General features: G+C 46.4%; 6 protein-coding genes across 6 annotated transcripts; 3 read left to right on the top strand and 3 right to left on the bottom strand.

Annotated features, from left to right (window-relative positions):
* Positions 1-49: 49 nt before the first annotated feature.
* On the bottom strand, positions 50-1,677 carry F4817DRAFT_323961 (Sin-like protein conserved region-domain-containing protein). Its single transcript, XM_049301573.1, has 2 exons — positions 961-1,677; positions 50-895 (listed from the first exon to the last, which is right to left on the bottom strand). Exons 1-2 carry the CDS (start codon positions 1,535-1,537, stop codon positions 372-374), a joined length of 1,101 nt encoding a protein of 366 aa, XP_049163627.1. The 5' UTR covers positions 1,538-1,677; the 3' UTR covers positions 50-371.
* Positions 1,678-4,359: 2,682 nt separating this feature from the next.
* Positions 4,360-5,800, top strand: F4817DRAFT_323962 (fungal hydrophobin-domain-containing protein). Its single transcript, XM_049301574.1, has 3 exons — positions 4,360-5,155; positions 5,321-5,375; positions 5,432-5,800. Exons 1-3 carry the CDS (start codon positions 4,535-4,537, stop codon positions 5,548-5,550), a joined length of 795 nt encoding a protein of 264 aa, XP_049163628.1. The 5' UTR covers positions 4,360-4,534; the 3' UTR covers positions 5,551-5,800.
* Positions 5,801-8,617: 2,817 nt separating this feature from the next.
* On the top strand, positions 8,618-10,108 carry F4817DRAFT_323970 (uncharacterized protein). The gene is made up of 3 exons (XM_049301575.1): positions 8,618-9,557; positions 9,627-9,769; positions 9,834-10,108. The coding sequence occupies exon 1, from the start codon at positions 9,097-9,099 to the stop codon at positions 9,529-9,531; it is 435 nt and encodes a 144-aa protein (XP_049163629.1). The 5' UTR covers positions 8,618-9,096; the 3' UTR covers positions 9,532-9,557; positions 9,627-9,769; positions 9,834-10,108.
* A 1,147-nt stretch (positions 10,109-11,255) lies between these two features.
* Positions 11,256-13,557, bottom strand: F4817DRAFT_323983 (transferase family-domain-containing protein). Its single transcript, XM_049301576.1, has one exon. The coding sequence runs from the start codon at positions 12,870-12,872 to the stop codon at positions 11,421-11,423; it is 1,452 nt and encodes a 483-aa protein (XP_049163630.1). The 5' UTR covers positions 12,873-13,557; the 3' UTR covers positions 11,256-11,420.
* Positions 13,558-15,030: 1,473 nt separating this feature from the next.
* Positions 15,031-15,705, bottom strand: F4817DRAFT_311506 (uncharacterized protein; the record flags this gene model as incomplete). Its single annotated transcript, XM_049300005.1, has 2 exons — positions 15,031-15,357; positions 15,412-15,705. 2 exons carry the CDS (start codon positions 15,703-15,705, stop codon positions 15,031-15,033), a joined length of 621 nt encoding a protein of 206 aa, XP_049163631.1.
* A 2,260-nt stretch (positions 15,706-17,965) lies between these two features.
* On the top strand, positions 17,966-26,599 carry F4817DRAFT_311507 (uncharacterized protein; the record flags this gene model as incomplete). The annotated part of the gene is made up of 12 exons (XM_049300006.1): positions 17,966-18,181; positions 18,240-18,384; positions 18,443-18,714; positions 18,782-19,124; positions 19,181-19,271; positions 19,352-19,422; positions 19,490-19,575; positions 19,629-20,424; positions 20,501-20,651; positions 20,725-21,706; positions 21,780-25,343; positions 25,436-26,599. The coding sequence occupies 12 exons, from the start codon at positions 17,966-17,968 to the stop codon at positions 26,597-26,599; spliced, it is 7,881 nt and encodes a 2,626-aa protein (XP_049163632.1).
* Positions 26,600-27,754: the final 1,155 nt, after the last annotated feature.

The following is a 27,754-nucleotide window of genomic DNA, read 5'->3' on the forward strand; positions in this document are numbered from 1 at the left end:
ATGTGCATAGGTAGTTGAGTCGTTTGTATTGCGTGCAATAATTTTGAGCTATTGTTAAAGCCATACGAATACCAAGTGTGCCAGAAAATCAGTCGTTGACGCCGAGCAATGCAATATAACCTAACCTACGGGTTTGCCCCTTACACCTCTCCTGGGTTGCAGACGTATTAGCCGGCTTGATAGTCGTGACCTCCCAACTTCCGTGCGTGCCCGATTAACCAATCGCCTTAACCTTAGTTAGGCTCTTGAATTCCGACGTCCACATTATCTTCGGGTTTCGCATCTTTCTCTCCCTATCAGCCATTCTTCAAGCTACTGCTAGCCATAATACAACACGTAACTGGAAACGCTTTTGCATCCCTCTTGTATTATCAAGGGCCTCGAATATGGGAAAGGAATTCTTCCTCGCTCCACTGCGCTTTGAACTTGTCCTTCGACGCGTCGTCTTCCATCGCACTCGGCTTCGCCGTCTCTTTTTCTTTCCCCTTGCCCTTCGCGTCCACCAGGGATTTGGGATTAGCCGCTCCCGGGTATACGAGATAGTTGGTGAACATGTGCCAAGCTTTGTCGCTGTCTTCATCTTCGTATTTGAGCTTGGACCATGGCTCGGTCTGTACCTTACGCAGACGTTCGATCATTGTGTCCACTACCAGCTCCCCGTTTTCAGTGCCCCCCGCACTCTTAATCGACATGTGGATCGCCTTGGCCGCACCGGCACCTCCTTGTGTTCCACTGGCAGTCGCGCCACTTTCTTTGCCTGTCCCCGCGGCCGGGCCTGGTGCCGCCATGCCCTCGCGCGGACGGCTTAGGCGTTCCTGTTCGGTGTAGGCATCGAGGTGGTGTAATTGCGGGCGCAGGTGGATTAGGGACGAGACGGGGGTCAGATGTAATTGATCTGATATTCAAACTCCTGTTAGCCGCAAGTGCGCAGTGCATCCGGTAGACAGACAATTGACAGACCTCCTTTGAAAACGCCAACCATCCATCTGCAATTCGTCTCCTTCTCGATCGCGAACTGGCCGCCCAGGGTCTGCGTCCTAAGAACCTTGTCCTGGCGCACAGCCTCGCTCCAATCGAGCATGCTGAGCTCCCGCTCCAAATCATCCGGGCGCTTTCCCGCTGCGCCGCGACCCCCTCCAGCCGCCGCGCCTCTAGCAGGGACGCCGACGCCGAAGCCGCCGGCGAGACCGTGGGACCCGCCGTTCTTGGCCGCGGTGCTGCGCGCCAGGGCACTACCCCAGCGCAGCCCCTTGTCGCGGTCGTAGTCGGCGTGGCCGTGACTCATGGGCACGTCGACCTCGATGAAGCCGGCTTTGTTCTTGACGCGCACCTCGCTGATCTGCTTGTACGGCGCGCGCACGGGGCCTTGTCTGTTCGGGTGCTGCAGGACGAGCAGCTTGCGGTTCTCGGGGAGAGGGGGGTTCGCGTAGATGTCGTAGCTGGCGATTATGGGGTCGGCGTCGTTGTCGTTCTCGCTGTCGACTTCGATCGCTTTCGGCTTCGAGGCCGCCTCGGTGTCAATTTCCATTTCTGCCATTGTAGCTCGGTTCTTTGATACAGATGGAATTAAGGGTATATATGAGTCAGCTCATTTTACGAAGGTATTGTTGAATACCTAGCTACCTCTATGAAAATGATTGGTTAGGTAAGTTGTAGATATTCGCCCGCATTATGAAGTCGACAAGCTTAATGCTAAATGACTTTTTTGGCGGGGCATATGCTTATCGGTGAGTGTGGGGCTTATCTAGATCCTAGCTCTCTTCTACACTAATATAGGTACCTAGGTACCTAAGGTTAGGGGTCTATGTTATCTCTATTATTCCGTATACCTTGGGGTGATTCAATATGTATCACTTGTAAATATACTATGTATTGCTCAACTCGATGTTTTTAAGTGCCTAAATAAACACCAGGTCCTGAATTGACTGTTAAAATAACTCGTAGAGCGTCAATGATATTTCACAAAATTTTCATAAAGTTGTTTACTTCCAACATTAGTGCAACATAATACAGAACTTCCATTCTTGGGAGATTAAATACAATATCAAGTTTAAACAAGTCATTGTAGTTACTAAGGTAGTCGAAAGAGTTAAATATAGTTATCGTTTCCTAATTAATATGAGAAACCCCCGAGGATATGACAAACGGAGAGCAAAGCAAGAATACATCATATAACTACTTGGAATAATAACAACTAGTCATAAATATTTAATCTAGCCTATCTCCTTGAATGTTGTTTATTCACGGCTTGCCCCGGGATCACCATAAGTCATTAAAAACTGAAACGGTTTACATGTATGTGTACTTATAACCCAAGATGGTGGAGTTGATAATTCATAAAGCAAATTGTAGCTACGACTATAACCAAGGGAACAATAAACCACAAAAGGATCGTCAACGCAACATAGGAAGTTATACATTAAAGTTATATCCATCCAAGTGTTCCTCATGTCTATATCCCCATGACGTGTTGATAAGCCCTGGACTTGGATGTAAATGGTTTGTACTATAGTTTCTCTAATCTTTATTTTATAGCCCAAGTATAAGCGAGGTACTCTTTAAATATTGTATCTACCAGAGGAACTTCAATAAATTCTTAAGCTTTCCTCTAATCTGAACTTAAATGCATTACATTATTTTGTCTGTCATGAGTAATCTTATACAATTTGAGATATGTGCCTATGTTCCTTCTAATAAAAGCCCATATATCATTGCTTACCGTTCGAAAGGTCTCTAGTAAATGTATATCTTATGACATAAAGGTATCAAATACCTAATTAACCACAACTAGAACTGCTATCATCCCTCTCTATTAACCTATCTGTTTCCAGTAACCAACAAGTTTTGAATGTAGCTCTTCCATATCCATTCAGACTCGCACTAGTATTTAACTTGAGTTGCTACTAAATCAAAAAATGTTTATATCATAAGACGGCATAGTACAGTCTATTATTGTTATACGAATCGAGTCGAGCATTTCTTATATTGAGAGTATATCATCCGACTAGCAACCCAGTTACTTGAACTTACATGTTGTTACTGGGCTATGGGATAGTGCCTTGTAATTTAATATTTTATTACCTAGCTTAGCCCAGTTGAAAAGAATTGATAATCATCATGAAGTTAGCACGATCAAGCGATAGTTGTTCTCGCAGTGTATCTCGGTGACAAGCTAATATAAGTTCGGCCTCTTTTGAAATCTACGTAGGAATAGGCTCGGAATATGTATTGGCATCATAATAACTCAAAAGTAGATATTTTAAGCCAACTTATGAATGCCGGCCGGAAAGCATGACCCGATACGCCAATCGATGGCCGAATTATGACCCCAATAAAGTCGAATTAAGGGGTGCCAATTTATCTTTTTCTAAGACACTAATGGCCCGTTAATGGCTATGATAGTTGGCTATGGCTTAGAGTAATTTTGACGCTTACTGCGTAATCTCTTTGATAGGGGCATGGCTTTGCTTCTCGTGGTAATTAGGTAGGCTGCGGCTGATATAACCATAGTGATATGGCGATAATAATACCCCTTACGGCCATAAATCTCTACGACCTGCATACTGCATAAGAAGCAAATCCATGAGAAGTCGCTAGGTATTGCGCGCGGCATTGGTGGTGGCTCAGGTTGGTTACCTAAATAGGAAGTTTCCCCTTTCATTTTGTGGACTTAGTTGTGTCGATCACTTTCAATTTGTCTTAAATCTCGAGTCTGGCCTTATTCAAAGGGCTTCGTGTTTAGATCTATGAACCTTTCATTGGATTAATTGGCCATAATGTCGAATATAGATGGCTTGGAACTAACTCAGATAGGTGCATCTCTTTCGCAAGAACGGCAGCAAGTCCCGAGTATCTTTCATACTTGGTCTGAATGGCTGAAATAGTTCAGCCCGAGAGCTCTGTCGTTGAGGATCTACTATGTAAATAAGCTAGGTACCTACTCAAAGACTGCTTCGGTTTGGCCCCGTTCTGTTTGAATGTGGCTTATTTTTCTAGGCAAATAATGTTCGGAAATTCGACGAAACCAAGGAACGAGGCGTAATCCATAGGTGGTAGCTATCAACATCATGATGGACTACATTACGAAATTACAGCCTAAGAGTAAGTACACTGCATCTTCACTCTGTGGCTGGCCTTCATATTAGGAGTCTTACAGACCTATAAGGTGTTTCGTTGAAATCCAAACATAAATGGCTGGAACATGCGTGAAACACTAACTACAAGGCTGAATCACAAATGATATTTTAGATGCAGCCTCAAACTAGGGTGCAAGCTATTGGAACATGATCTCCGACTTACAGGAGCCAACCCCCTACTGCAGGGTTGGATCTCCGAACTTAAGCGGGAAATGTAAGATTTCTATAATGATGGTAGTTTATAAGAACTCAGTCGAGTGCCATTCTCTGTGACATATTCTCACTATCCACGATCACATCATCTTCTACATCTTCCACATCTTCCTCCTCATCCGAACCAATAGTCACTCGTTACCCAGTCGCTCGTTACTTATTACACTCGTTTCAAACACATCAAGATGCAGATCAAGAATTTCCTCCCTGTGGTTCTCGCTGCCGTGGCTACTGCTAGCCCAGTGGCCAACCCCAACTACAAGACTTCTACCCCAGAGGCCAAGTACCCAACTACCACCCAGAAGGCTCACTACCCTACATCTACCCCGGAAGCTCACTACCCCACGACTACCGAGAAGAAGGTTCAGTACCCGACCTCCACCCCGGTAGCACAATATCCGACGACCACGGAGAAGAAAGCTCAGTACCCGACTTCTAAGCCAAAGGCCCAGTACCCAACGACAACCATGGAAACCCACTACGCCACGACCACGCAGAAGAAGGTTCAATACTCAACCTCTACTCCTGAAACCCACCACTCGACCACAACCCAGAAGCATAAGGAACACAAAGAGAAGCCAACCAAGACCAAGTCTTCTCACAAGCATGAGAAGACCAAGCACGCTAAGGAAGAGCATCATTCCAAAGAGACCAAGAGGGGCGAGTATCCAACCAAGTACCCAGCAAACACCCCGGCACCTCCTAGGTACCCAACTGCCAGCTCTCAACCTCAGGGTGGCAATGGTGGTTCGGGTAGCCAGGGTGGCTCAGGCGGTCTCGCAAAAATCTGCCCTTTAGGCAACACTGTATGTGACATCGAGACCTTCATCCTTTCTGCTTTCCTCTTCACGGTATTGGTTTGGCGGTCATGAATCCCAGACCTAACTCTCCTAGGGGTTTGAATCCGTAAAATGATTTTGCCTTCACAAATTTCTCTCGTTGAGAGAAACAATTGCTAACCTCTATCACAGCCTCTTTGCTGCCAAGTTGACATCGCTGGCATTCTCGACCTTACCTGTGCGAGCCGTAAGTTTAAATGATCCCATTACTAGTCCATGTAACACTATACTGACATTTTACAGCCGCTCGTGACCTCAACTCTATCGAGGAATTCGTAGGTTCTTGCGCAGAGACTGGCCTGACGGCTGAGTGCTGCGTCCTACCCCTCGCTGGTGACGCCCTGCTGTGCACCACGGTTTAGGATGAAAATTTGCAACGAACTTCATTTGCATGGGGATGACTTACTGATGAACGATTGACTTGGGGAACTCATAGACGTCTACCGGTCGAGCGGCTTTTAACGCATCTGGTCCATTTTGACACCTTCACTTCTGTAACATTCTTTGACATCGGCGCTTGGTCGACATATTTGGACAGTACTGTCTGCTACATACTTTTATTCATATTAGCTTTTACCATTCTTAACGAAATAGAGATTCATGGACACTCGATTTACTTACTTCACTTCCCAATATTATTGACATTCTACATGATAAAGTGTCTCGTGATCTATGAAATATCCCACGTTTCTTCAATGATTGTGTTCTCCAGTAAGGGGCTACCAAGTTCAATCTAGAACGCTCAAGCAAACAGCAAGACCTTTCCTCCTACAAGCATGAAAGTTGTTGTGCATCCTTATCCCTTCCGATATTCGAAGACGAGTGGAATGTACCTATTCCAAGTCCATGATGAAAGTAATGTTTGCTTTCGGGTAGCTTCCAACATTACACGCCTTCGCAATGAAGTTTATTAGGAGATACAAGCGGTGCAATAGTTTAGGGTCGAGAGAAGTGGCTATGCACCGCCAGAATGAAATAAGGGATGTTGGAACTATTTCCTAGACCTTACATCGATAATCCTTCACAGTTGATCCGTAGCTGCACCCCGTACCTACAAGGGTAAATTATTGTAGGAGCCGATAACGCATAGACCGGTACATTTTCCTCTCTTTTCTCAATTTTCCTACGTGCTAATCAAATATATAAATGCGCATGCATGCCTTACAACAGTCATGAAGGTGAGCGCGGTATATAGGAGGCACAATGGTCTCGCCAGGAAGACGAAACTTCATATGGTCATTCCTCAAGAGCTGAACATTTACATGACCAATTTGTCACCAGGACGTCGTAGCAATGTAACCAAGGTATAGTGTATACTGCAAATGCAATTTAGGAGGATTTTCTAGTACCAACATGGACAGAACCATGGCAACGGGTAAAGTCCTACAGGGATATTCCTATCACAACGTTCTAGGCAGATTCCCGAAATGCAGAAAGGACTGGCGGCTCAGGGGTACCGTGATTAACCATATGCATCGTATGGGTTGGATTTTAGGGAGAGAATAGAAGCCCAATTGCATCCTACCCTTCAAACCAACAGCCACAACCATGTTGGGAACACGTCACGTAGTATTCAAGTTGAGCAAAATATTAATTGATTACCAAGGGATTGTAACGGATGACAAGTAATATAGTCATCACGTGTATCATTAATAGCAAATGACATACCTAATGTACTTCAATTAAAAGTCTAGTTGACCCTGGGATATTTTCCACGTTGTCATCTCGAAAACTTCCAAGTAATTTCTGGCGCACTTTATGATCACAGTTAAATGCAGTTGAATATTATGGCCTATATAGTCTTATGTGTCGAGGGGATAATATACTTGCTTTTAATAATAATAAATAGTAAAACCTAAATGTCTACAACTTGTCCTGTTGAATTAAACAAATATGATTAAGTTAGTCTCTTGCTTAAGGGCTTAGTTCCTTAAGACTTTTTTACGAAAGTATATAATTCGATTATACTGTAATTAGTTTATTTAGGTCTATTGAGATTTGGACTTAAACTCGAGCTAAAGTTCCTCAGTAGAATACGTGCACCAATTCTATTGAAACATAACTCCCGTGGAAAGATAGTGAAGTGGATTTTACTTCTGGCTATTCTAGTTTCTATATCCAACATATCATATCGTACCACGTAGGTAATCCCAAAGCCAAGTTATCAACAAGCAATCACTTTGTCAACGGGTTCTCCAAAAACATCTTCCAGCCATCCCCACTCAAGAATGCATACCCGTAGCGTTCTAAAGTGAAAGGGATGCTACAATTATGACAAGTCGATGTATAGGTACCCAGATGCAACCCTTACCTGATTATACCCTTACCTAACCTGACTATACATGATTTAATTCAGTACTGTTACTCGTATGTATACACGTCTATTCCTCACATGACGGAGTTGCTGCTCTAACCATCTGCAGTACCACCACTAACACGCACACCACAACATCCCACTAACGTCCGTTCTAAGTAGCCCCAGCGAAGCATATTCCAGAAAAACTTTGGATCAACGCACAGAAGGTCATGGGTGGTTGCACGAGTTCCTCAAAGATCGGTGACAACCACGGTGTGCGCGGGTGGGTTGAAATTTGAACAGCTGGAGATGTGGGACCCTAAAGACCCAGCTATTTGGATGGCCGCGGGAGAGCAGACGGCTGATACTGCTTGCATACATACTTTACAGGTACCCAATGTATGTACTATGTATGTACTATGTATGTACGTGTGCGTGTAGTGATCCTAGTTCAGAGTTATCGGCCGAGAATTTCTTGACCGAAACGAGCAGCAGGTTACTAAGGCAGGGCGGTAATTGAGATATAGATTGAGGACCAACAGCTTTTCTCCAAGGCCTGCATAGTTGGGGGTCATTACATAGACGAGATAATTTCCAACGATGCCGAGACCGTTGGTAGTTAAAGGACCACTTGCTTGCATGTATACCTACCTAACTTACATGGTATTATACTGGGTTGCATCGTCGGCCACTTGGGATATACCTAGCAAGGTATTTGTCCATTATTGCCGATCGGGCCGTAATGTATAAATCAGATAGCCGAGGGATTCATTATATACTAACCTAGGTAACTAATAAGTGAGCTTGTCTGCTTTTGCATACATACATGTACATAGTATAGTGTCATAGGTATGATGATGGTGTAGGTTAGAACAGCTCAAGTTTGGGTATTTCTCCATTTTTAAGAGACATGTACTAATATAAAGTTGAATTCAGCACACCAGTTAAATGCTTGTAGATCCTATATTTAGAAGTAGTTCATGAGGAAAAGAAAAAAGAAGTGACACGTCTGTTACCTGGAAAGAATTCAAGTTACACGATTAGGTACATAAAGCAATTGCTAGGAGGTACGTACCTACCTACCTACCTGACAGGTAGAACAACGCTATTTCAGGGGTCCTGACCCGATGTTACACTGCCTTACCATTTACCCCTCCTTTCCATTCTTTGATCCACATCAGTTTCTGCAGATAGTAAATAGCTTCATTTCTTTGCGCAGTAGCTTCAATCGCTGTTATCTCAATTCGAATATCCGTCTCTGGGAATTGGGTTTTACATGAAAAATTTAGGTAAGAACAAGTGATTTCGAGATCGCATTAGTCTCGATTGAATAGGTACCTAAGGCATCGTCTCTCAGATTTGAAAACCCACCTTGCCCGTCTGCGCTGAACCAGCCTTGTCCAATTCAGCCTCGTACCTAAACGCGTACATAGCTATCATACCTAGTGTATGTACACTAGCCTAGGTTACCTAGGTAGGTAGTTAGTTAGTCCCGGCTCCTACCTTGTCAAACCCTTGCTCAAGTCTATACTTATTCTAGCTAGCCTCCACGACGTGTTTGTACCGGTTCACGATTTAGTTCGGTGCTACAGGCCCTTATTTCCACGTCGCCATGGCAGTTGATCCAAGAGTTGCGGATATTATCCGCGGCAAGAAGTTGCACTATTGCCTGTGTGCTGATACTAGCCGATGGCACCTTTTTGAGAACGTGGCCCTGCCCGATGCTACCTTTTCCTACTTTGATATGGACGGGTCCTTACTACGGGGGAGTGACGGGGTTGACTGGAGTTGGCCTACGAGGGATGAGTTTGCAACCTACTACGAAAAGACATTGGGCCAGTACCGGAGTATACACTCTATAGGCTCTTCAGCTTTCGAGCAGGTTAGCCCCGATGAGGTGAAGGCTACGTTCGGCGTCATTTGGCGGGTCGCAGTGAACGAAAAGCAGGGGACAGGTGGGGGGTATTACTTCGAGACGTGGGTTCGGAAGGATGACGACTGGTTCATGAAGTCTTTAAGGCTTGAAAGAACCTATTGGCATATATAAGGCTTTATCTTCGGGTATCTAATCGAGTAAGTCCATGATGCCAATGGAGGCGTCACGATGTGTTCTCCGCTTGGGTTTTACTTACAGACACCCAGAGCAAGGTTCTTTAACGCGCCGGAACGTCAGCTCCTGAGCGAGTAGCAGTTATGATTGATTTTCGATAAGGTTAATAACTAGTTAAGGGAAAACGCAACTATACCTTAGGTACTTTCTACGATGGTTGGGCGTATATTTACTTGTAGGTTCAGAATTACCTTATGCTGAAACTGAATTGACTGGTTTACTAAGCGCGAGCTACATAGACTCTTCATCTCTATATTGAGTATTTTCTAAATGGAGTGTATACCCGTGCCTTACCGTAGGAGTTCGTACTTAGGAGATAGCCCTCTGACACTGTGCGTCGCTTGTTGCTCGCCATTGTTTCTAGAGATGTTCGTTAAGGTGGGTAAGCATCCTAGTAATACAGACCTGACAAGGGAGGAGGTTGCATGCAAGCAAGGATTTTATGGAGGAGCAATATAGAAAAAAGGTCTATTTATTTTTATGATCTCGTACTGTGTAATAATAGCTCTTGACAGCTCATATTTAAAGCTTCCCCACGATAAACTGTTGGCGCGATTTCCTCACGGTTAGATGGATCTTACGCCCCCTCACATTCCTAGTCATTATGACTGCAACTAATACTCACCGCTGACGCGCGAATGTAAATGCATACAGCCCTGGCCTCAAATCCGGGCTCCGGTCTTCGATACTATCGCGTCTCCTCTTTCGAGATAATTCTGCGGAAACATGCCGCTCTACCATTCTATGCAGGACAGGAATATTGGTATTAATGGTGGAACTAACGCTCGAGTTCAAGTTAGCTATCGTTATAAGAGATGTACCTATCATACATGGGTCTGCGCAATCGTATGAAATCTTAGATAACCGAAGCGTAGTATCGGGGGCTGGGCCGAGTCTGCTGACTATGATCCTCACCGAGACGGGATGGTTAGGATTTGGAATCGCTGGCTACTTCGGCCTGTACATACATGCAACTTTGGTCTTAATATTCGAAAATATGCCTGGCTACCTATCCATGTGATAACCATGCAGCTATGCCAACCGCCATTATCCTGGCAAATTTGCTCACTCTGTCCCTATACGATCACGAGTTAAGCAACCTCGCCGCCTCCTCTTATTTACCTTGCCGCATGATAGCTTTTACGTCAGTGTAACCTCTAAAATTCCAAACCGTTGACTATGAGGCTCTGATGGGCTTATAATACTACATGATTATACACCGCTTTATACTAGCGGCACTACGATGTGAATTTACATAGCACGATTGGTTAATAGCACAAATAGTGTAGATCTGGCCCCAGACGGATAGGTATGTATAATATACTTACTGGAGCTAGCAATCTGACGATCCAGTCTCATCCGCAAACCACCGTTATGGGTGGACTAGCCTGAAACGGAAAGGATCGCTTCCAAGAAGAATCTGGATTTACAGTGGATGGGCTGGAGCGATATCTCTCTCCATGATGGTTTGATTGGGAGGAGTTTAGCTATTGGACCCGAATTTATGGGATGATTATGAGGAAAATATTTTATTTTCCCTTCCCTTCAACAGTAGCCGAGCATATCTCACCGCTCATGGGGCGGAGCTCTAAACAACTAACGTGTCTGCGTGTATGTATGTAACCCGCTCATGTTGAATGTGAGGGGAATGAATCTCAAGATTGATAATATACACTACATTATGGAGATATCTAACTACATGTGGATGTAAGAACCAGATCTAACTACTAATTATCTACATACATAGGTCTCATAAATCTCATAAGTCTAAATTTTGCGCTACGCTCAGAATGCCCCAACATCACAACCCCCCCTGGCTAGATTAGCTAGTGGTGCTGACCGGTGTGAACGCAGTCAATTCCTCTGTATTCGAAATACTTGTTCCATTCAGGATCGTTGATTAGCCCATCAGCTAACCTCGTCTCGTACGAGATGCTGAGCTCAGGACCCTCGTCTGAATCGGGGGACCTGTCGCGCGGCGGATACACAAATGTAAGATTCTCAGTAACCACATCTATGACATGTCGATACCCGATCGGCTTGCCGAATCCAAAATCGCACAGGGTGACCTTGACGTCACGATGGTCAGTCTGGAGGTTTGATAATGGTGGAAACGAATCTGTGCGGGTCATCAAGGCCGGCTTATCACGTATCGGTGCTAGCTGGTTAAGCACCTCATCCACACGTTCCTGGGTTACTTCGTCGGTCATCTGACGGATGTATTGCGCCAGCCTAGACAAGGGCCATTCTGAAATGATCTGCGCAACAGTTGGCTGTTGGACGTTAGTCATTGTGGTTGACGCCACGAAGTACACATTTCCTTGCATGCGTGGTGGGCACTTTGGGGTATGAAGGCGTCTTCGCATATCCATTGATTGAGCCCAGGCCACATTCGACGACATATCTGGCTTAAAGAAGGGAGCACGAAGCCGGGTCGTCGTCCGAAAGAGGAACGCTATGAAGGCATCATAAGTTGAGATCCAAGTACCGTTGTCGGGGCTAGCTAGCTTCTTCAACTCGGCTGCCTTGCTCTTAGGTAGGTGAAACAGGTACATTGTAGCCCCAATATGATCTGGATGACGCTGGGGCTGAGGAGGGCCGTCAATCATCTGGTCCTCGGGAGGTAGATCCTTGATAAAATGCGGGACACCAAAGTGGTTATCGCTCCAAGGAGGAAACGGAGTGTTATTCACGATAGCGTAGCAGTTGTCGGCCAATTGCTCTACAAATCCAGACATGCCCATCACATCGCAAGCGTAATGATGAAAATGCATATTGAGGACTAGGCCACCACGAATGAAATTAGCCTTGAAAGCTGAAATAATGGGGTGATTGTCAGGGTGTGCCTCTGGCTTCTCCCCGTATGTCATGGGTTCGACACTCCAGATCTTGAGGTCGCCCATGGCCACCGACCCAAAATTAGCCTTTTCGAGATCATCGAAGGACGGGTATTTATCCTTGTCCTCAGGCGAGTCGAGCCATTGAACATGAAAAGGGACTGTGCTATCCTTCTTCTTGATGAACACGTGACCACCCTTCTCTTCATCTTTCTCAATCGTGCCGATAATATGTCTAATTTGCGTAATAGTGCGCTCGAGGCCAGCCTTCAGCGTAGAGGCAGCCAATTGCTTCTTATCATCATCCAACCTAAAGAAAACAGCATAGTTGGTATAGACGCAGGCTGCCAAATAGTCGAGTGTGGTTACTTTGCGAAATTCTACTTCTGGGTCGCTCTCCCAGCCGTTTGGGTGAAGCTGATAAATGTCTTGCTTTGGCATGGTTGCACTGCAGGGAGTAGATAGGTGTGATTGGATAATTGATTTGTCAAATAAAAAGCAACTAATATGCAGTATCTGCAGGTACAGTAAACAAGCTGAGAGCAGATAGGAGAAAAAAATAGCGTGTGGAAACGTGGAAACAAATAGGCTTCACGCCACAATTATCAAAATTGTCCGAATGGTTTGTTTTTGCCTATTTTTTGGAGAACCTGGCTAGTGTAATATAACTAAGAATCCAGTTTTCGCGTCGCTAAAGATAAACGAAATCCTTTCTAACGATTAAGGGGTTTATACGAGCTTATATAAGTCGGATAAATGCCGTATGACTGTAGCAATAAACTGCTAGTGCGGCAGAATGCCGTCAAAAAAACATGACCCATACTGTGGTAGCGACCTGTATGAGGTATCTTTTTTGACAGTATTCTCTGCGGGTGATAAGTTTCTGCGCTGGGAGGAAGTCCGCGGATGTGGCTAATAGGGGCAAGAAGTGCAGAGTTTTGACTAAGCCAAGGATAGGGTTCCCTTAAGCCAACCCATATGGCCCACTTCCTGCTTAGAGAGGCGGTATCGTGATCCCATCATAGCTTTGATCGTCCGGGTGCCTAGCCATATCTCACCGTACAATTGCCGGGGGCAGCGTGTCGCGAACTTTGAAAAAAAAAAATGTCGAGAAAGTTGAAAGAGGTCTTCTTTTTTGACGACTTCGGTGATGGGCATTAGGAGAATTATATATCCCATAATTTTCTATACGATATTTCTGCCATGTGAAAATGGTATGTCCTGAACTTAACCGAAGTTTGGTAGCGAATGGAGAATTATAACTAGTTTGTTACATTTGATTCGAGGAAATTTGAATTTTACGGTCCAATGCATCAGACCCCTGTTCGATGTTTTTTTTTGAGATATCGCAAGCTGAACTCGCAAGAGGTAGAAAAGTACGAGTATCGTAATTGTTCACAAATTAAAAGAAAAGAAAAAAGTTTCCCTAACGATTGATTATATTATTCCACAAGGAGTTATACATCCTTGAACATGAAACATGCGTAAGGGTTAACCTCGCAAGACTGCTAGTTAGCTTCATCAACTCATTTATTTATTTTTTGGTTGAAGGCGGTTGAAAAGTACACTAAGAAGAACCCGGAAATCGCTCGTACGAGAACTCAGTTATGGATCTTATTAATGGACCTACCCTTAAACCGCCGCTTGGTATGACTTCTAACCTAGACAACAATTCTCCAAATAATAATTAGCTTGCATGGGTCATGGATATTTTGTGTATCGCATTTTTCTACCCTTTTTATATGCGCTCGAAGTTACGAGTGGTTATATCTCGCTAGAAAAATACGGCTTGAAGAAAGTATTTTTCTATATATTGAATACCTATTCTCCGTTTATAACATTCCTCTCTTGGGATAGGGTTCTCTTAGAAGAATATACCTTATATTGACGGTTGCTAACATATTGACAATCTTAGTATTAGTTTTCATTGCTTAAGTTGGCTGCCCACCTTATGAACTATTCAAAAATGGATTTCTATAGCTGTATCACTGGCTTTATATAACCTAGAGCTTCTACTAGGGAACAGCCTATCTAGCAGTTGCCATGATTGAGGCACGAGGCTATGTATTTTAATACTAGTGGGACACTCGCCTACGGGATCTTATACCAACAGCTTATATAAAAGTACCTTGAAGTCTATGGTAAAATAATAACTGACTTTCGCTTAGTGGACTCTCATCTACGGTATCTGCTATTCATCTGTGATGTCGTGTCTAAAATCAGCTATCCTGATCGAATAGTGTCGAATCTTCGTGCCTAGAGGTAGCCGGTCGACGAATTATTTCTGATGGGATGCTTCGTCGTTATGTTTATCTAAGTTAGAACGGGAATTGTAGTCATAATCGCAGCGAGCCTTCAGTGCACCCCACACCCGGCCATCTGGGATATCACCATCGCTGGTCGTAAGTGCTTTCCCCTTCACAACGTTCAAATCTCATCGGCAACTAACTAGCGTCTGACGTTACTATCTTCTTGCCACCGCAACATATAATTTGGGAGATCCAGATGACGTGGCAAACTAGACTCGGCGTCTCGATGATATTCGGCATGAGTTTGCTGTAAGTCTATGACCTAGACCTCCCATCATTGCCTAACTTGATTAGCAAGCTAATGCTAGGGATACAGTAGTGCCTTGCGTCTTGGCCGCGGCGAAGTTGGCAACGACAATTATCCATTGCAACTCAGAGGACCAAGTGTATACGCTAGCGCCTTTGGTATCGTGGTTAATGGCCAAGATGGCATGCGGGTTCTTTGTTGCCTGCGTGGCCTTTATACCGAAGATTGTTCGGGAGTCAAAATGCTTCCCTGGATTTAAGAGAGCTTTCGGTATAACGACGAAATCGCAGTTAGCCAAGGCCACCGACGGATCGGCGAATTTTGCCAAAGTTTTGGCAAGATGTCCGCCGCCATAAGCACTTATCGTAAGCTAGATAAATATTCTATATCGATGGGAAATATGAAAGGAACTAAATCTACAAACTAACTGGAGAAAGAACCACCAAGCTTGACTATCGTCAGCACAACGCGAATCACTATTACTCAGAATTCCCGTTCGGCCGTGAATACCGGAACTGGTGGCGTGCACAATATTGCGTGGGGTATGTAAGGGTTTGTAGGCGCATAAGAGTGACCGTGGCGCTTCTGTCTCGGATGAAGTTCGTTCTGGATCATGGCATCTCATGGAGTTGAAGCTTATGGAGCGTTGGTAGGCCATACGCTTGGGCACCGGTATTGGGGTTTCTTCGGATTTGCTGGAAGTATAGGTGGTATACATATTGGGGTTCACTGAGGGGTATGTCTCAGGACATACGTAATAGAGCATTACAAAATGATAAAATATACCTACTATATTACCTTCTATATATTAAGGGATAAAACGCACCTAACATACATTATTGTAGGTGTATATGTATAAGAAAGGCTACTATACTGACACATATGCGAGTGTTACATGGCCCCACGTTGTAGGGATGCAAGGAAAAGGATGGTTGGATGGCCATATTTTAAATATAAGAAAATATAAGCTTGATCGTATTATCGTTTGATTATTTCTACCTTATGTATGCGCTAATGCAGGCTGCACATGGACTCGATTTACACATGTCACTCGTGCGGATTTTGGGATACTGGGGACCTCAATGTTTAGGTACGACGCCCATTGCAATATACATGTAAATACATCTAGGTACAGGAAGGGTATTACGGTACCCGAGATTTCGGGTTTACTTTGCGTAGTGTATTGTCCTCTTTCGAAGTGTCATTTAGCGTTGTTACCCCGATTAGGCAAACAAGTTTTCGGTAGGCATCCCTATGTCGATTAGCGTAATGACTATCCACCTCACCTGACCAGCAAGCCGGGCTGTAAAGTCCAAACAGAGTATCTAAAGTAACGCTGACGGGATGTTTTCACATTAGCTTGATAATATAACCTGTAATTTTTAGTTGCGTAGCAATGCTGCAATGCAGATGCGAAAGGATAGGGATGATTCAAAAGAGAAAGAATGTGGTACTACATAAGTAGGTACCTATGGATATGATGATATGATAAAAGGGTGGAGTGTTCTGGCGTCCGCGTGGCGGCGTGGTGATTGCCGGTTAAAACCCGGGCTATTTTATGTGCGCAGGTGCGGCACGTCAAGCTTTCTTCTGGCAATGGTAAATTATGGTTTCAAGTATTTTCAAGCATTAGGTAAATTTTATTATTCCGTACAGGACTTTTTAATTCAACATAGAAATGTGTAAAGCAGTTATGCCTACTATCTCATATCATCACACTGTCTAACCATCTGACCGTCAAAAAAGAGAAAAAAAACCCTTTCAGCCTATTAAAATTCATTAATCGACACGGATGTACCGACGATTTAAGTAAAGCACGAACTACTGCGATAGGATGGATCTCTCTGTAATGTGGCATGCATAGAAATTCGCATCCTTCTTAGGTAATCGTTCTAAAGCCATGCCAAAACAAGTCTAAGGCATGTCTTCCAATGGTATCCAATGATCCAATAATCCAATGATCCAATGGTCCCATAGGAGATGCTACGCACGCGAATGCAACCTGCAAAGTTCATACATACATGTGGGCTCAAGTGAATTAGGTACTGTACCTAGGTATGTAACCATATCCTCCTCTGGGCTAGGGTTGACTTACGTCAATTGTTGTCCAGATACCCTTACACCGTATACCGACTGAATTCTCCCACGACATGATGTGCTGAGGCTCTCCAGTTGCCTCCACAAATGCCCTCCACAGATGCAGCAACCCGGACAGGACCGTTTGTTCATGAAACCTGGAAGGAGACGGCAACCTATTCTTGTTTAGATTTTCCCCGAATGTAAACCCTTGCCAACGACCGGGAAAGCTTTGACTTGGCGACCCGGGCCGCTTACGACGTAGCGAAGAGTGTGGAAGCCGAGACGGGGGACTAGGTTCTATCTATGGTACGCCTGGGTCTACGCGTATCGAGGATCACCCCCTTACCTTATCGACGGACGAGTGGAACTTTAACGCATGTAAAGCAGCTCCGCAACAATGCATCTGTTCTGGGTCGTCAGTTTTAACGCCACTTGCGCGCCGAGATCATGGCAAACATGTCCAACTTCCCGAGCTGCGGGGGCCTTGCATTTAAAGGGATTCATCTAAGGCCAATATAGACGATTCTAGTACGAAAAAAGTACAGTATCCCTATTATAGCTCCACTGATCTGTAGCGTGTCAAGGTAACCTAGGCGGCACCCCCAAAATGTTGGTAATCTATTCACGTACGCCATGTACGTCAAACCCTGAATGGAAGTCCCTAGCCAGGGGACTGGGAAGGGCTCGAAATTCGTGTATATTTATGGCCGAAGAAGCGGTGAGTTCTACGATGGTAAAAGGTAAAGGTAGACCAGGCCTTTTGATGTTGACACGGCTAAATGATGTTTTGTTGCTCTATGAAATTATTATCCTTCTGCATCATTATACTTCGAATAGGTTGCAGGCTACAATCTCATACCGCCTTTCTAATATCCTAATACTAATGCGCTTGCGGTAACATGGCGGAACACACAGACACATCAAGCACCCGATCGTTGTCGGAGGCGACAGGATCCGGGGATATTGCTATCGTGGGCCTCTCCTTCAAGCTACCCCAGGATGCCGACGACGACGCTACGTTCTGGAATATCCTGGAGAATAGACGGAACCTGATGACAGAATGGCCAGAGTCGCGCGTAAAGACTGGTTCTTTCTTGGACAACCCGCGCCATAAGGTAAGCTTCATGTCTAGTCCGGGTGGCCGCCGTGCCGGAGGCTTATCAATCGCAATAGTTCCAAGGCCGAGGTGCGCATTTCCTCAATACCGACGTGGGGGTTTTCGACGCCCCGTTCTTCTCCGTCACGGCGAAGGAGGCGGCATCTATGGATCCAATGCAGCGGTGGACCCTGGAGGCATCTTACCGTGCATTTGAAAATGGTAAGGGCATAATGCAAGCTTAGACGGGACCGGCATGAACTGACTACGATCTCCGCAGCTGGAATCCCGGCCGAGCAGATCAGGGGGTCGCGCACGGCAGTTTACTCCGCCTCCATGTTAGAAGACTACACTAGAATGGTAACCGTGGATCCCGATAACATCGAGCGCACGGCCCTTACCGGGAGCTTAGTCGCTTCTATAATTGCAAATCGTGTTAGCTGGTATTTTGACCTACATGGTCCTAGCATCCATGTTAATACGGCATGTTCGAGTAGTTTGGCAGCTGTTGATATAGCGTGCAAAGCTATCCAGAGCGGCGATGCAGAATGTGTAAGTGTCACTCCTATCCTTCTAGGCCAACGTTATACTCCGAGAGCTAAACAATTACATCTAAAAGGCGCTCGTTACCAGCGCCAACTTTCTTCTCGATCCAGCAATCGTCCAATTATTATCTGACCAGAATTTCTTATCTCCGGACGGTGTATGCCGCAGTTTCGACCACCGCGCAAATGGATACGCAAGAGGAGAGGGCGTTATTGCCCTTGTGCTTAAACCTGTATCTTCCGCAGTTCGGGACGGAGATATGATCCGTGCTGTCATCCGATCGACGGGCTCGAACCAAGACGGGTATACACCAATACTGACTCAGCCTAGTTCCCAAGCACAGGAGGACTTGATTCGTCATGTGTATCGACAGGCCAATTTACCCTTTGACCAGACCCGTTATGTAGAGGCCCACGGTGAGTAAATACATTTGCCGTCACTCGGATAAAGATTCTAACGTGGAAAACACTAGGGACGGGTACGCCTGTGGGTGATCCGATTGAAATGAAAGCCCTAGGTCGGGTCTTTCGAGAATATCGATCGGCCGAAGAGCCTCTTTACGTGTATGTGGATCAAAGCTCCGAACTAGCCTTACGCCTGTTTCTTCACTTATTTGGACGTTTTGACTAAAAGACTACAATAGTGGTAGCGTAAAAGCGACAGTTGGACACCTGGAAGGAGCCAGCGGCCTCGCCGGAATCGTAAAATCGATCTGTAAGTCTCTCATACGGCCCCTCTCTGCCTTCTAATAGGAGAGCCGGAAAACTAATAACATCCGTAGTAATCCTAGAGAAGGGCATAATCCCTCCTAACCCTCTCTTTGAAAAGATGAACCCCGCTATCGATGCCGACTTCTACCATACAGCTGTGCGTATTTATGGAACTGAGAAAATATTTGTATGCTGACCAGATAACTGAAGGTTCCTACTCAAAAAATAGTCTGGCCGGGCTCGGGCCTGCGCCGGATATCGGTCAACTCATTCGGGTTTGGAGGTGCTAATACGCATGTTATTCTAGATGATGCGTTCCATTACCTGCAACATTATAACCTGGCCGGAAATCATCATACTACTTCCGTTCCTGGGGGTACGTTAGATGACTTACCTAGTCCTACGAATTGGTTAGGAAACGGAAAAGTCCACACCAACGGTAACGGCATTATCTATACCAACGAGGTTACCGATATCAATGAGACAGTCCTTACTAAGTCTACTAATGGTAATGGGGCGGATTATACGAATGGGACAAACTATTTCAACGGAACGATTCCCATCAACGGCATAGATTCCTTGTTGAACAGCCCCGTGACGCCCCAGAAACTCGATGTTAGCTTACCCAAATTGCTAGTGTGGTCAGCCGCCGACGAAAAAGCTGCCAAGCGTATGATGGAGTCCTATCAGACATTCTATGAGAAGAATGTCTCCAGAAATCCGACTAAGATTGACCGCTTAGCCTATACGCTGGCTGTCCGGCGAAGCCAGATGTTGTGGAGGACATTCGCCGTGGACGAACCGGAGGGCCAAGCCGGGACGAAATTATCATTCTCTAAGCCTGTGCGAAGCGCATCCCAGGCGGAGCTAGGCTTTGTGTTTACCGGCCAGGGGGCACAATACGTCGATATGGGTTGGGATCTAATCCAGTATCCCGTATTTGCGGAGACGTTGCGGCAGATCGATGGTGTTTACGAAAGTTTGGGATGCAAATGGTCGATTTTTGGTAAGGAAGACGGCGATGCTAAACTCGATAAAACCGTGAAAGTGCAATAAGACTGACCCTCTTCCAACTTTGACAGATGAGCTACGCTCCAGCGCAAACATCAACAAGCCCGAATATAGCCAGCCGCTATCTACGGCGGTCCAAATCGCTTTGGTAGAATTACTCAACAGTTTCGGAATTAGGCCCCGAGCCGTGATTGGCCACTCTTCAGGCGAAATCCCTGCTGCGTATGTGACCCCTGAATTTGTACATTGCTTTGAATAGGAGAATAGGTTGGACTGACTTGATTGAGACAAACAGCTACGCTATTGGTGCTCTGTCCTTGCAGTCTGCCTGCAAAGTCGCTTACTATAGAGGACAACTTGCCGGAAAACTTAAGGACGCCAACGCTGATTGCCCAGGTGCCATGATGTCCATCAACTTGGCAGAGGATCAAGTGCCAGAATATACGAAGAAGATCAAGACAGCGGATATCGGCAACTCGATTTGCGTTGCTTGTGTCAACAGTCCCTTTAACTGCACGCTATCGGGCCGTGAAGCGGATATTGACTTGATCAAAGCACAAGCCGACGAGGATGGTGTCTTTGCGCAAAAGCTTAAGACTGGAGTTGCGTACCATTCGAGCTCGATGCAAGCTATCGCCGACGAGTATCGCTCGTTGATGGGAAGCCTCGAGGGCGTAGACCGTCAAAATCTTAAAGCTCCGGCTCAAATTCTCATGATCTCGTCGGTTACGGGAGAGGCTATTATTCCGGCCGTATTAGCTACAGCACAGTACTGGGTTGACAACATGGTGCGTACGGTCAGGTTTGCTGACGCTATAAATGTTCTAGCGCAGGGATTGCCGAATATGAAGGTTACGGACCTGATTGAGGTTGGTCCTCATCCTGCCCTGCGTCGGCCGGTGCAAGACACTCTGGGTAAGAAGGGTGACGGTGCCAAAATTCGCTACTTCAGTCCTTTACATAGGTCTCAGCCAGCTATTCGGACCATGTTAGAACTAGTAGGGCAGCTGTTCTGCTTCGGACATGACGTTTCGATAACGACAGCCAACCAACAGACAGCTCAGAAGAAATTGCCTTTTCTTGTTGACTGCCCTGAATACCCCTTTAACCATTCGCAAAGATACTGGGCCGAATCGCGCATCTGCCGAGATTATAGACTCCGCGAGCCCGTTGAGGGAGAACTTCTCGGAGTACGCGTATCAGATTGGAATCCCCTGGAACCTCGCTGGAGGAATTTTTGGAGCGTCGAAACATCTCCTTGGATTGGGCATCATAAGGTATGTCACCCTTTAAATTGCATAGAGAAAACTGTTGTTTAATCTGCGCCAATGCTAATAATTTCGGGATTAGGTTGGTGGAACAGTGCTCTTCCCAGCGGCAGGAATGCTTGTTATGGCCATAGAAGCTGTACAACATATGATACCCTCGAATCGCGTCGTAACAGGTTATCTCTTTGAAAAAGCCGAATTCATAAGCGCTATCATCGTACCGGAAGATTGGGAAGATCGTACGGAAACGCAGTTCCATCTACGACCGAGAAAAAGGCAAGCGAGCGAGAAGGATGCATCGGCGTGGTTCGACACAACGATTTACTCGTATACACGTGGCCAGTGGTCCGAATCCTTCCGGGCAAGTATTCAAGTCGGATTCCGCAATTCGTCAGAGATAGATAGCAGAGAAAGAATGCTGGCCGACGAAAGCGTTCGAATCCAATATAGCGACGCAGTGGACGACTGCGACCGACCTTTAGATTCGCAAGTCATGATCCGCGAAGCCGCCGACTTAGGATTCCAATTCGGAGAATGGTTCCAGCAGACCCAGGACGTTCGTTGGGATGGAAAGGCGAAGGCACTCGCGCGCGTCGATGTTTCTAAACCGAAATACCAGACTCGCAGTTTGGTCCACCCAGTAGTGCTAGACGCAGGTTTTATGGCTCTACGAGTTAGTGGGGGTCAGCAGCCAACCCTCAATGTTCCCAAGCGCTTGTCGAATGCTTGGTTCTCCGCTCTTGGTTGGCAGCATCCACAAACAAGTTGGGTCCGGTGGATGGCCGCATCGACGTCCACCTTGAGTGGGTGGCAAGCTGTTGGCCACGGAGAGCAGGGCAGCCTAGCCGCTCTGGCTGACGATGGAACCGTTTTGTGCACCATAGGGGAGGCTAAGACGGTAGCCATGTCTACCGACACGGAAGGCAAAGAGAAGAAGCTACTATACAATGTCGACTGGAAACCTCAAATGAACCTGCTGGACAAAGAGCAGCTAGCACTTGTATGCGGTGCTAATAACTTTCCAAGGGACGAAACCGTCCTCGTGTCGAGCTACTCCAAAATGCGTTCTACATTAGACCTGGTTGTTGGCCACGCTCTTAAACGTTTGGACTACACCAAGGTGCCTGACAGCCTACGCCGTCATGTCGAATGGATGGAGTACCACGTCAAGGGCCTACCACCGTCACAGCAAGAAGAAATAGCGAACATCAGGGATGCTGAGCTCGAGGACCGACTATGCGAAGTTGAGACTGTTCTTCCATCGTGGAAGCTGTACACGGCCTGTGCGCGCAAAATAATAGATATGCTAGAGGGAGAGATAGACCCGCTCCAGGTCGTTTTCGGCTCCGGGCTAGCCGACAGTTTTTACGCCGACTTGTTCCAAGACCTCTGCAACGATGGTCGGTTTGCTGCCTTGTTGGACATAGCTTCACACGAAAACCCAGCGCTTCGTATCATGGAGGTTGGCGCCGGAACGGGAGGTATGACGGGGCACGTGTTGAAGATGTTAGAGGAGCGGGAGAAGCGACTTGGTGCGCCCAGCTTTGCTCACTACACATACACGGATATTTCACCTGCTTTCTTCGAGCGGGCGGGTAGACGCTGGCCTCAGCTTCAGGGTCGCATGAATTTCAAGACCTTTGACATGGACTACGATCCCACCACTCAGGGATTTGAGCCCGGCTCTTACGACTTGATTTTTGCCGCCAGCGTTGTGCACGCTACCCCCGACTTAGAGCGCGCCATCCGCCACATACGCAAGGCTCTCAAGCCGGGCGGTCGTCTCGTGCTAATCGAGGTTATTAACCCAGCTGAGATTATTATCAATTTCATGGCCGGCCTAGTACCTGGCTTCTGGGTCGCTCGCGAGGATTGGCGTCCTCATTCTCCAGCTGTACCCGAGGATATTTGGGACAAATGCTTACGAGCCAATGGCTTCTCTGGGAACGATCTGATCATGCGCGACTACCAGAGTGACGTGTGTCATGTGATGAGTACTATCGTGTCTACAGCGGTAGAAGCCGAAGACACCACCCAGTCAATAACAAAGTCCGGTCGCCTTATTCTTGTCATAGACAAACAACAACCTGGCGATGGCCAACAACGGCTGGCGGACGCAGTGCTTAGCAGCATTAACCCTAAAGGTGACCGGCAAGCAACTATCTGTGCATTTGTCTTAGAAGAGCTTTCCAATGAGCTAGAGGGTATAACCGAGGATGATATTGTCGTCTGCCTTGCTGAAGTGAATAACAGACCTTTGCTTACAAGCCTTTCCGGGGAGGGCTTTATGTGCCTCAAGACAATAATTGGGCGGGCGCCTCGACTACTCTGGGCCACAGCGACAAGCACTAGTAGCGCACAGTATCCTGACCATAGCTTTCTACAGGGCTTCGTTCGATCTATCCGAGCTGAACAACCTGATAGTCACATTGTGACCATAGCCATCGAGAATGAGGCAGACGCGACGAAATGCTCCTCTTTCATTGCAAAGGCTTTTCGGGCTTCCTTTGATTCGGCATCCAAAGAGCTCGAGTATATTGTCAGAGACAGTTTGCTTCTAAGCGGTCGGGCTGTCGAAGATGTGGAAGGAAACGACACGATGCGATCCCTTCTCTTCCCGAAACTACAACATAAGTCCTGGGCCGAGGCACCTGCCGTGCAGCTCTCAGCAAATGGCGGCAACAGTCTCGACTCTTTACAATTTGTCCTAGACACTGAATATGGGACTGACATCGCTCCTTATGAGGTCGAGATTGAGGCTAAGGTTTGGGGGTTGAGTGACCAAGACGTTCAGGCGGCGCTTGGGAACCAAGAAGGTAACCAGGAGTCGTTAGGAGCTGATTGTGCTGGTGTTGTCACTCGGGTCGGTCGTGCTTGTGCCCTATTCCGACCCGGAGATCGTGTCTGTATGGTGAAGCCTGGTTGCATGCGCAAGTTCCCTCGCGCTTTGGAAACAAGCGTATTCAAACTGCCCGATTCGCTATCATTCGAACTTGTTACCTCTATACTCGCTCCTGGCATGGTGGCATACCATGCTCTTGTCGATATTGCCAGAATACAACAGGGTGATAAGATTCTTATACACTCAGCTGCAGGTAGCATGGGCCAGCTAGCCATTCAGGTTGCTAAGAAGCAAGGTGCCGACATCTTTGCTACTGCATCATCGCCTGAAGCGAAGCAGTTCCTAGTGAAAACGTATAATATTCCCGAAAACCGCATCTTTTACGGTCAAAGCGCCCTATTCGCGAAAGGGGTAATGCGCGCCACACGGGGATATGGCGTCGACATCGTCTGGAACTCACTGACGGGCAGCGATGAATTACAGGCTTCATGTGAATGCGTAGCTCCCAATGGACATTTCCTCGAGATCGGCCGCGGCAACACGACGGCAAATACCACGCTACCCATGGCGCTATTTGCTAAAAATATCACCTTCTCGGTGGTCGATATCACACGCTTGAAACCGAGAACTACAGCTAAGCTACTCGAAAGCACAGTGCAGCTGTTGGGTGAGGGTAATATTCAGTACCCTCAGCCGTTGCGCGTGTTCGAAGTGAATGAGATCCAACAGGCTTTCGAGCAGCTGCAGGATGGCGGAGAGATTGGCCGCATAGTCATTCGCCCAACACCTGAGAAGGTAGTTCCAGTAAGTTAACCACCAGAAAGCCTATTGTCACGAGTTGACAACAGCCACGCTCCCAATTTACCGAATGTCGGGCTGACATGTGCACATAATAGCAATATATAAAAGAGCAGCGTTCGTGGAGATTTGACGAAAATGCGTCGTACCTGATCGCCGGCGGATCTGGTGGTGTAGGTCGAGCAATTACTCGGTGGATGGTGGACAGAGGAGCCAAACATCTAATTATTCCTTCCAGATCAGGTGCCAAGTCCAAGGCCGCTGCCGAGACGGTGGCCGAATTGAGGGCGCGTGGTGTTAACGTCTACGCCCCAAGGTGCGACGTGTCATCAGAAATCAGCTTGGCTTATGTGCTAGAGGAGTGCTCCCACACTATGCCACCCATCAAGGGGTGCATCAACGCTACTGTTGTCCTTCAAGATGCCATATTCCAGAATAGCATGACATATGAGCAGTGGAAGCTTCCGATCCGCTCCAAGGTACAGACGTCGTGGAATCTGCACCGTCTCTTACCCCAGGATATGGACTTTTTCATCCTCCTCTCCTCTCTTGCCGGTATCAATGGTCAATTGGCAAGTTCCAACTACGCCGGCGGTTGTTCGTTCCAGGATACGCTCGCCGCCTACCGTAGGGCCAATGGTCAGAAGGCGCTGTCGATCGACCTCGGCTGGATGCGCAACGTTGGGCAGATCTCTGAAATTGGCGAATACCAACGCCAACGCCAAGAGGCTGATGACATGCAACAGACTGATGATACCGAGTTGTTTGCCCTGCTAACACTGGGATGCGACCCGACTAACCCGCTCCCGATAAGTCAGGTTCTGTTCGGTCTACGCACGCCCGCCGACGCCCTTGCCCAGGGCCGAACGCCAGCAGCTATTCTAGACCGGCCACTGTACGCTGCTTTTTCGTACATCGTGGGCTCCGGGTCAGGCGCAGACAACACGAGTACAAGCAGCAACTTAGCCCCCGACCAGCAAGCGGCGGCCCTCTTTAATCAGGCGAAAGACTCAGAGGAGCGTGTTCAGGTTGTATTGAAAACACTGGCGTCCAAATTAGCTCGGGCTATGTCTATAGCACCCGAGGACGTCGAACCGAGCAAGCCACTATCGGCATATGGTGTTGATTCACTCATGGCTGTACAAGTAAGGAACTGGATCAACAGAGAATTCAGCGCCCCGGTGGGTGTATTTGAGATTATGGGTGGAGTATCCATCGCGGGCATTGCTGAAACGGTTGTAGCAAAGAGCACGGTTGGATAAGGTACGGACGGAATGAATCAAGTTTGGGTTTGGAAACGAGTGGAATGATAACGTCGATATGAGATTTTTTGTCTCTCTCTCTATTTCATTTGTTATAGTATCTAATAATATCAATCAATTATGATACTTAAGAAACGGTGAAGACGCGAGGCGAGGAGGCATAAGTACGCTGCGTGATACGCCAAGATCACATGACGGCGTAGGACTGCATATATACTTCGTACACCCATGCATTAACCAATAGGGGTCTCAATAGTGAAGGTCAAAGCGTCTGGCGGGTTCTACATCTGATAACCCCTCCTATCGGGATCAGGACCGGTGACCGTTAAGAACACTTTGACAAGTCACCCCAGACCGAGATAACACATCATTATGAAGGATTAGGTATAGTTATAGCTATTGCTTTAAATAATAACCTATAGGATTCCTTACTGTAAATACCCGGATCAACAAGCGAGCGGGACTACCTAGGATGGTGAAGAAGCGACATACCAGGTAAATACACAGTATTAAATTCCAAAATACTTTCATTAGAAGTTCTAAAGTGCATAATATAATAGAGAAACCCCCCCAATACATTGTGATATAAATAAAAAAACTACCTACTATTTAGTATTAGCAAAAAAAAGTGTATACCTCATATAGAATAGCACGGTATCTACCTTTCAACTGGTTATTAATATAATAGTTAGGCAGTTATTATGTTCAACATAGACTTTAACTTTTCCTAAACGAAAACAATGAGCAATAAGCCAGCTGCTGCACGGATTATCCAATGACCTAACCTATATCATCGACAATTATAAATACATGACTCGGGTTTCCGAGTAAGCTAAGCCTCGTAAGGCAAGTTGCACCCCTAGCCAGCCCTGTTATGCAACCTTAATTGTCTACCCCTGACTTGAAAAATTAAAGTTAGAAAGGCCATGTTGAAAATCTATCTTTTTTCGACCGCCGAATTCGTTTCTGTTTTGACGGTATCCCTGCCGGCATTCTTCAAGACCAAGACTGCTCTACGTATCCTTGCCACTGTCCTCTCTCAGCTGCATGCCCCACGGGAGAGCGGTGTAGCGGATTCGTATGTATGTATGTAAATAGCTTCAGCCATAAGGATCTTCGGTAGGCTACCCAGTCCCAGGGATTGATATCCTATGT

This window comes from Daldinia loculata (assembly GCF_022478755.1).
Source record: "Daldinia loculata strain CBS 113971 unplaced genomic scaffold F4817scaffold_2, whole genome shotgun sequence".
NCBI lineage: Eukaryota > Fungi > Ascomycota > Sordariomycetes > Xylariales > Hypoxylaceae > Daldinia > Daldinia loculata.